Raw genomic sequence first — 9,054 nt, 5'->3', positions numbered from 1 at the left:
TGCAAATTGTGATTCTCTTTCTAAACATATTGACAATTTCACAGAACAATTTTTATAGCTGTCTTTGTACAAATTCAGTCAAGACAAGCACACTAGTCGAACACCTTTCCTGTTTTGCTCCCATTCTTTGGAATAAAGGAAGAAGCCACTGTGACTGTGTTGCGATTTATTCCTCCCATCCTGTTTTTAATCCCGGATCTTCCATCTGAGCCATTGTAGCTTGGAAACAAAAACTATAGGAAGTCTCCCCTCCCTGATGGGGATTTATGATGTAACTCGTGCAGAGGAAGTGAGACGTTCTAAGTCATAATAAAAGAACTGATGAAGTGTTAGTGCAAGGGAATCAAACTATGACCATTTCTGTGGCACCACTTAGTTGCTAATTGACCAAAGTTCATTATAAAAAGGACAATAAAAGGCTGAGCATGGACCAATGCGTGACCTCAGTGATCTCTGGACAAAGACTTACTCTTCTCTCCACCAGAACATCTCATCTCCACTCAAATACCACAGGACCTGAACAAAAACAACAAGACATTGTGTGTTCCAAGGAATGATTGTATAACCTGCAGGCATTTGCATGTGTAACATTTCAGCGTTGTGCTTATTGATTCTCTCCATCGCTTTGATTCATTGACTTATGTGAACAAAAGACTGGAGCCTGCAGTGTGTATATGTGGGTCCACAGACTACATAAAGTATTGATTGATGACCTGAACAAAAGAACAATGTCTGTATGAGGTTTTATTATTTGGAGAGACAAAACAAAAGACTGGCCTTTTATTGTTGCATGCATGTCTGATATTACATTTGTTAAATGCACATAAATCACATGATCACTTTTTTTACAAATCTGCATATCCAATGTTGGACACATTAGCTCTGTTTTGTCACTGGGCTCTCTCCCATTATAGCATGAGCCCCGTCGCCATGGTCACCACTCTCACACACAATGAGGCGTCTTGAATGTGACTGCAACACCTGCGCAAGATTTAATTCCTGCTTTTCCCTGTCACATTTGCACACAATCCCACTAATTCTGAATGAGTGAAACACTTAATCCACTTTATGGCCTTGTGAATAATGCATGGAACATTAACTGGATTGGATTGCCTCGCATTAGTGGCGATACAGGTGCAGCAAAAATTAACAAAATCTGACTAAAAGCCACAAGTATGATGGAACAAATGACAAAAAAATATCTTGGTAAAAGCATACAGTTTATTGGCAAAACATATTTATTTTTAAAAACTATTATCATACAAGATTTCACGAGAGACCCTACCAGACCCCAGTTCAATGAGCACAGGAGTAACTCTGTGGTTTGCTTTTTCTTTGGCTCTTTTGCCACACTTATGTCAGAGATACGCCAACCTCAACAAGAAGTGCCAATTGCCACTTGTTGACTGAGTTACGGCAATGTTATTTTTACACTTTAGGGTGGTTTACTTGTTTTTTACATTTGTGTGACAAAATGTTAAAAGTGTTAAAAGATGTAAAAGTAAAGGTTTTATGACACAGGAAGGCACTATGTATATTTCCATTATTTCCGATGTGGAAATTTGAACTTAAACCACAGAGGTTCCACTCTACATTAGTGGAGCATTACACTGCTAATCATACTGTATAAATACCATACATACGTAAACGGTGGCGTTTGTCTCTCTGCGTTGTGGATGAGGAGTGACGACAGACACAGGGTTGCTGCGGTTGCACTTCGGTTTACTGATGGAAGTAACACACAAACGATGCAGTCACAATGTGGCCGAATAAGGTGCCCCTCTCACATGGAGATCACGAACAAAAAGGGCATTACACACAAAAGCGAGACAAAAATAGCATACCTGATGGAAGTAACACACAAATGACAAGGTTACAACACAAGACAAGAAAGGATAAGAAATAAAGTTCTAAACTAAAACACTAATTTCTGGAACCATGCGGACGCCTACCTCTCACATGGAGATCACGAACAAAAGGGAAGTACAAAGGTGTGGCCCAAAATTATACAGTAATGAAAGGTGTCACACTAATTAGAGCACTAGTGGTGCACATTATTGACCTTCCACATTAATGACATGACAATACAAACACATCAGGTTTGAACTTGAACATATATTTTATGTAATTATACTTGTATAACACATTTACATAACATACTTACAGTGACTTAATTGACCATGTTACACATGTTATCACCAGGCATTGTTGAAAAGCATAGTTTTGTGCGTTTATTTGTAGTTGCAGCATAGCACCAGCTCAGTATGAACATAATCATCATTTTCTTCAAGTGTGTTATCAATAAATGATACTTTAGAGACAGCATCAGTCAGTAATCATAGGTGCAGTGTCTGAGGTGGTTTCTGGCTCTGACTCCCCAAACTCTCTTATCTCCTCCATCTCTCGCTCCTCCTCTCGGCCTCTCATCCACATGGGCCTCCTCTCCTTCCTTCTCCTCTCTTTTGGCGTCTGCTCCAGCTCCAGCATGGCCTGGAAGCTCCCTCCTTGTCTGTCGGCCAGGACGTGGCAGCCGTCCCTGGTTGCCACAGCAACTCTTTTCCCTGTCAAAACGTGGAAGAAGGAGAGCGCATTGTTCGGGCCTGGTCCGTCTGTCACGCACACCGCGGTCAGGCCTTGGTCACTGTAGCTCTCCTCTGGTCTAATGGGACATTTAGTGTTTGTTTTCTTGCTGAGTATGAAGTTGAAGAATGCAGTTGCAAGAAGCATTGTCCCTGCAAGAGTGGAAATGTGTATTCTATTACTTCAATCTGAATTATAGTTCGATGCTCAGGCTTCTTCTACTCTACTAATGCATTTGACTCAGACGTTTTAAATTAAGAACAGTGAACATGGTGTCTATCAGATTCACTTTACCTGGGATAATGGCATGCCACACCAACACAGGGTGCAGGAAACAGACCACAGACATTATGGCATAGTAGAGGAACTTATGAAAGCCTCCAACGTGGGCCATCTTCCCCCACAACATAAAGAGCTGCCAGTCTGGAGGACAACTGCAGAAATGGGAGAGGACAAGGATTAAAACAATAAAAGCAACTCTTCATCTACGGGCTGTTCATATGAAGCATGCAAAATGTGATGCATTGCAAATAGCAGAAAACATGTTTTGTTTGAAATTATTTGTATTTATTAATCTATGAACATAATATCATAAAAAAAATCCAACTTGGACTATGGATAAAATATATTGTTCCTACACACTCACTCACACACCTCTAGTATTTTGTACAAGTATCCTAGTAATACAGTAACTGCTTCCTGACTTCTACTACTATCATCAAGATGCATTGGTTCGTTTGATGCTAATTGGACCAATTAACGGACTCCTTATTGAAAGTAGGAGGGTAGATGTAAGTAAACAACACTTGGGTAGTTTCCAGTTCCAGAATACTGATGACATACTGTACTAGTTAATTGTACGTATGAGGGCCTTGTAGAGGAAAATGTAAAACAATACGTGTCCTGTTGTGTTTTAACACTTTGCGATGTTTTCCGGAGATGCACTTGACAATCCGGCTAATGAGTTTCAATATTAGCAATGACATTTAAGGACAAATGGCTGTGACTCAAGTTTATTACGTTAGCATGTTGGGTCTCAAAGTTGTGTGTGTTGGTTTGTGACTCAGGTCGTGGTTTATGAAGTGCCCCTATAACGTCAATATGCTGTTTAGACTGGAAATTCATAGTAAATGGTTGTGGTGGCACAGAAAATCAAGTGGTGTACTCACGGCAGGCACATGAGCAGAAGTGAATCGATGAAATAAGCCAGTTCAAAGATCATGATGCCAAAAGAGGACACTCTGGTAGGAGAAAACAACATTTTGGACCACTCAGTTTAGTTCATAACATCTGGAGCAGACATGGCAGCTTGTTTGTGAATCACACTTTTGGTTCATTAAAGGACTAGTAATTACCCCCTTAAATATCCTGATAACCATCTGGTTAACCAAGCATTTTGGACCACATGCACTGTCTAGTTCATAATATCTAGAGCAGACTGAAACATGTCAGCTTCTGTGTGAATCACACTTTTGTTCCATTAAAAGACCGGTAATTGCCCCCTTAAATATTCTGATAACCATCTTGTAAACCAAAAAATGCCCCCAGGACAAAACTCATCACAATGATAGTCTCTTCTTGGAAAACAATCTCCAGTATTTTGAGTCGCAGCTCTCCTCAGGGAGAAGCTTTCCTGTGGCTCTGTGTTTGTTTGATTTGCTGTGATCCACAGAAAACATAGCAGGACTAACAGAATGTAGGCCAGGGTGTTTGACTGGTTTACCAGTGATTCTCGGTGATTTGGGAACCAGAAGTTGGTTGAAAACCCTTAATGTCAAATTTTGTTACCTTATTTTGTGCAATTTTACTTTATTCATTACTCCTATGCATGCAGATATGTCCCTTCTCATTCCCCTAATAATGTGCTCTGAAATACACTTTGTACATACAAAGGACTATTTATATTTCAAAAGATGTGGCCATCCAGCCTGACAATATAAAATGGTGGGCCTTGGTTAAGGCCAGTTGAGAACCCCTAGTTTTACACTCAAACAACAATATTCAACAAATTCTTACAGTAGGTAGATGCCAAGGCTGTTGAAGTCTCCTTGTTGCAGGGTCTCCACTCCCACAGCACACAACACTGACGAAAGAAAGCACATAGTAAAGCATGTTGTGTCCACCAGATGTCACACTTTGCTCACTAGTTCACTTTAAGCGACACTTAAGACTGAAAATGTAATCTTTGCAGTGTCTCATTCAACAATCTCTACAGTATATTGTAAATCAGTGGTTCTCAGATTTTTTGCACCAAGCACCACCTCAAAATTATTTTGTTTTTGTGGGTTGATTAACTTGTGGCATATGAAGTGAGTTAAACATTTAATAATTAAGCCAAAGAAAACTGTATTTTAATTCAGTTTCAGAGATTGTTTGGTTAATAAATGTGTATTTGTACAATTATTTCATATCTATACCGGTATGTCTCTAATATAATTTTGCTTTCATTTTTTCCCGAGTACCACTAGATGGAGCCTGTATGCTGTGTGTGGTACTGTGGTGCTCCTGCCACCGTTTGTGAATCAATGTTATAAATAATTAGATTTTTTTTTTTTTCTATGTCCTGTGACTTTCATGAGGGATTTTGGTACACCATAATATGCTGTGTATGTCTACTGTATGTCCTCAGATGATGGTACAATAAAGATGCACTTGGATGAACCTGAAGTAACCCACCTCAACATGTATCTTCCATTCCAAATGTTAAAATTGATGAATGATCATGATAATCATGAATGATTACAGAATTGTGCTAATGGCTTACTCGTGTTTGTAATTACTGTAGCTCTTTAATGACGTTGCAGATCTTTAGCCAAAGAATACCAACAAAAGTCAAAATTAGTGAAGCAGTTATTTGATATCACTGCATGCTGACTGCCACTGCTCTTATCTCACATCCTGACTTCATGAATGATCAATGGTACTGTTTTCCGATATTTGTTTAGTCTGAATAAAAGTATTCTTAGGAAAACCAGCTTGAATCAAGCAATGCTTGGCTGAGACTGGAATTGACAACAAGGTCCAGCTGACTGGATCCACTGACCAAACCACGGAAAAGAATGGTTATTGTTATGGTTTAATTTGAAAGGTCAAATTGTGCAGGTTCCTAGTTTGAATCTTGACAAGAAAATGCTACTTTTGCCTTTGACAGAGATAACAGCGATCTCTTCTGCCATGAGTGTTAATTACTATACATTAGCAGGTAACAGCAGCGTTATATTGTGCAAAAGCCACCGGCTGGGCAATACACCATGGAAATGCATCACTTTAAAAACAACTGAACATATAAGAAACTGAACATGGTTTATATAAGAAATGTGATTATATTTTCCCAAAATGTGTTTTATTCTTGGATGTCTAGATGAGACAAGCACAGCCAAAGCGTCATCAAGACTACACATGGAAGCAGTTTTCTGGCATTCTTAGCAGAAATGCAGCGATACCATCAACACCAAGGGGAAATCAGGAGAAACCTGCTAAAATGTTTCTTCTCATTTATAGAGTGTGAGAGGAATAAACACTGCATACAGACAAGATGGAAATACACATAAAGTATACCCCTTGTAACTGTCTGTACATAGAACACACATACAGGGGAGACAGACAGACACACACCAACAGGCAGACGTGTAGAGCATAAATGTTCACACACACGGTATAAAACCACGTGAGGTCCAGTCAGGCTAGTAACCCTGCTGGATGCTGAGACAGTAGCTTTTAGAGCAATATCAGGCGCAAGTCTCACTAAATAAACAACGTCTGCAACTGTGTCAATTACAGTAGTTTAGCAATGAGGGGGTAATGAGGCTAAAAAAAAAGCTTGCACTGTATGTCTGTGTGTACCAGTGGTACACAGGCTGTGTGCACGTTGTAGTGCTCTTTATATTTGCAGAGATGTTTGATGTATAGTTAGAGTCATCAATCTGTTCCAGAAGGTCTGACTCAAACCAAAACGGACTCTAACCAAGGCAAGTTTTCCCATAGAAAATAATGTAAATCTAATTACTCCGTTTCAGACACCCAAATATTTTAACACAAAACACATTTTATAGACAATAATTATAGTTTTTTTTAGTTTTTAATTATTGAACTCTTTGCAAACAACTAGAAAGGGGAAGGTTGGAGTGGAGTTTTATAGAGAGAGGGGGAGGAGAGGAGATTATGCTTGCTGGGAAATCTTTTTTTTTAAACTGTTACTGCATTCGTGTCACAAAAAATCTACGCAGATAGGTCTGTCTGCCAAAACAATGCCACAAACATGACATGAAATGAACATTTAACATCATTATACCTGTAGTGGACACACTTGGAAAAACAATAACCAGAAAGGGGAAGAATGGAGGAGTTTGGCGGCACGTTGTTTGCACTTACTTGCACTGGTACCGAGGTACCATTGTACTTGGATAGTTAAACTCTCACCAGCCACTTTGTTAGATACACACGCACAATCCAATGACCTCAAATGCAAGAAAATGCAAATGAATTGGAAATATGAGCTCTTTCTAGGATATTAAGTTATCCAAAGCAGCGATTTTAGGAAGTGACTTTTGAAATACTCTTCTATTGTGAGGATGATGAGACCTACCAACTCTGGTAACGGCTTTGGACAGAATATTGCAACACAACTTGCCTCATGAAATTTCTAACCACTACTGCTACATGTTTGTTTACCAAACACCGAAAGAGCAGCTGAACAAATTGCAGAGAGATTCTGCATTTGTTTGAGTTACATCACAAATCACCATCACCATACATCCTACCTGTGGCTGTCGATATGCCGAGAATCCTGCATGCAATCTCCACCACAATCCACCCTAAGCTCCCTAAGTTCCCCATGACTGCAGGCAGTATTGTTCACCCTAAACAAATCAAACCTTTACACTTCTAACGCTATCTGAAATAACTGGTGATCAGGAAGTTACTATGGTAACATTCTAGAAACATAGCGGAATGTTAAGAGGAGTCTCTGAGAGTTGTGATGTGCTGCCTGAAGCCTCTCAGCCTGGTGCAGTTCAACCTTAATAGGGTTTGTGACTCAATAATGACCTAGCTGTTAATCAGTCTCACACACACACACACACACACACACATTCAGTGGGATGCAATGCAATAGTACATCACTGCCACAAAAGTAAACATATTGTTAAATTAATACTTCTGACAATATCAATTAAGACCAAGCATTATCACCTGTAAAAAGTTTAATTTTGGGTGGGCGAGTGTACTTAGCTAAGTGTCCTAATAAACTGAGTACTATCATACACTTAATAGGTTATTAATTCGCAGGCCATTTCCTGTTTTTTTTTTTGGATTCCGTGAGAGATGAGTTCCTTCAAGTCTGGCAAAAAGAAAGGAGAAATTAATCTTAGTAAAGTGTAAAAACAGTTGGAATGCCATATTCATTAAGATGATATACATGCAAACCAACAGGTGTGGTGATTAGAATTTTAACATATTGGTGATAAATGAAGCAGCTAAGAAATATGACAAACTACAATTAGGGGTCGTCTCACATTCAGGGTTGTCTTATTGGGGTCAATATGATAATATAAACACACACTTAAACTATTTAAAATGATTGTCCCTCCCTTCACGTTTCTTTTAATTTTCTTGAAAATTTGGTTGCTTCAGTGAAATCAACAACACTTTTTTCTTCCAAGGCTGCAGTAATAATGCACACAGCCTGTCCTTTCTCCTCCAAGTTTCACTTTGAGTGCAGTCCCCACTCACAGAGGAGTAAACAGCCGTCTGCATTATGAGCTGACACAGGCTTGGCTGAAAACCGAGTGTACATTTGTTCAGACAGAGCGGAGGTGTTTTGGAATGAGCCGTAAGAGTGTCACAGAAACACACACACACGCATACACACACACACACCCCGTCTCCTAGTAAGGCCTGAAGTAATCTACGTAAATCTCCTTAAAGTCTCTAACAAAGGCATTTTTGTACCAGTTTCACTTGTTTCCGGATTAATATCCAGGTTATTTGCAGCATTTATGGTATAGAATTTGGAGAGCAGTCCAGCGCATCTAATCTAAAATGATGGTGTTGCACAGCATTTTAGACAGATGTCCTGAAATTTCCCCTAGTGTCATCACTTGGGTAATGATTAATTTTCATGGAAGGTTCAGTTGGTTCTAGTCCTACACACATTCCCCGGCAATGAGTTCCAATCACCGTAGTAATGCCCTCCATTGCCACCTTGTGGTTGTTGCTGTCAAATACAGTGGCACCTCGAGAGACAAACACAGTCTGTTCTGGGACCAAGGGTGCTGCCAGAGATTTTGGGCCCTCGTCACTTTCGGCCCCACCAACCACAGTTACTATTTTCTTGGGCCCCTGTCAGTCCAGAGCCCTAGGAATTGTCCTAACTTTTATCCCCTATATACTTGGGACACTGGTTGTCCTTCCAGTTGTTTCAAATTTTGAAAAACTTTTTTGCAATCAAAAATAACTAACATGGCAATTATCAGT

At 39.6% G+C, this 9,054-nt stretch overlaps 1 protein-coding gene across 1 annotated transcript; it reads right to left on the bottom strand.

Annotated features, from left to right (window-relative positions):
• Positions 1 to 1,745: 1,745 nt before the first annotated feature.
• On the bottom strand, positions 1,746 to 7,568 carry tmem72 (transmembrane protein 72). Its single transcript, XM_054798999.1, has 5 exons — positions 7,341 to 7,568; positions 4,597 to 4,663; positions 3,750 to 3,821; positions 2,875 to 3,014; positions 1,746 to 2,732 (listed from the first exon to the last, which is right to left on the bottom strand). Exons 1-5 carry the CDS (start codon positions 7,414 to 7,416, stop codon positions 2,326 to 2,328), a joined length of 762 nt encoding a protein of 253 aa, XP_054654974.1. The 5' UTR covers positions 7,417 to 7,568; the 3' UTR covers positions 1,746 to 2,325.
• Positions 7,569 to 9,054: the final 1,486 nt, after the last annotated feature.

Source organism: Dunckerocampus dactyliophorus, chromosome 14 (assembly GCF_027744805.1).
Source record: "Dunckerocampus dactyliophorus isolate RoL2022-P2 chromosome 14, RoL_Ddac_1.1, whole genome shotgun sequence".
Taxonomy (NCBI): Eukaryota; Metazoa; Chordata; class Actinopteri; order Syngnathiformes; family Syngnathidae; genus Dunckerocampus; species Dunckerocampus dactyliophorus.
This window is presented reverse-complemented; position numbering and strand designations above follow the sequence as displayed.

Bases quoted from the DNA above. Each gene is read 5' to 3' on its own strand.
- tmem72 (XM_054798999.1), bottom strand. From the start codon at position 7,416: ATGGGGAACTTAGGGAGCTTAGGGTGGATTGTGGTGGAGATTGCATGC. The intron at 4,664-7,340 runs GTAGGATGTATG...TTCTTTCGTCAG, and splicing joins CGGCATATCGACAGCCACAG to TGTTGTGTGCTGTGGGAGTG. The intron at 3,015-3,749 runs GTGAGTACACCA...CCATTTCTGCAG, and splicing joins CTTCTGCTCATGTGCCTGCC to TTGTCCTCCAGACTGGCAGC.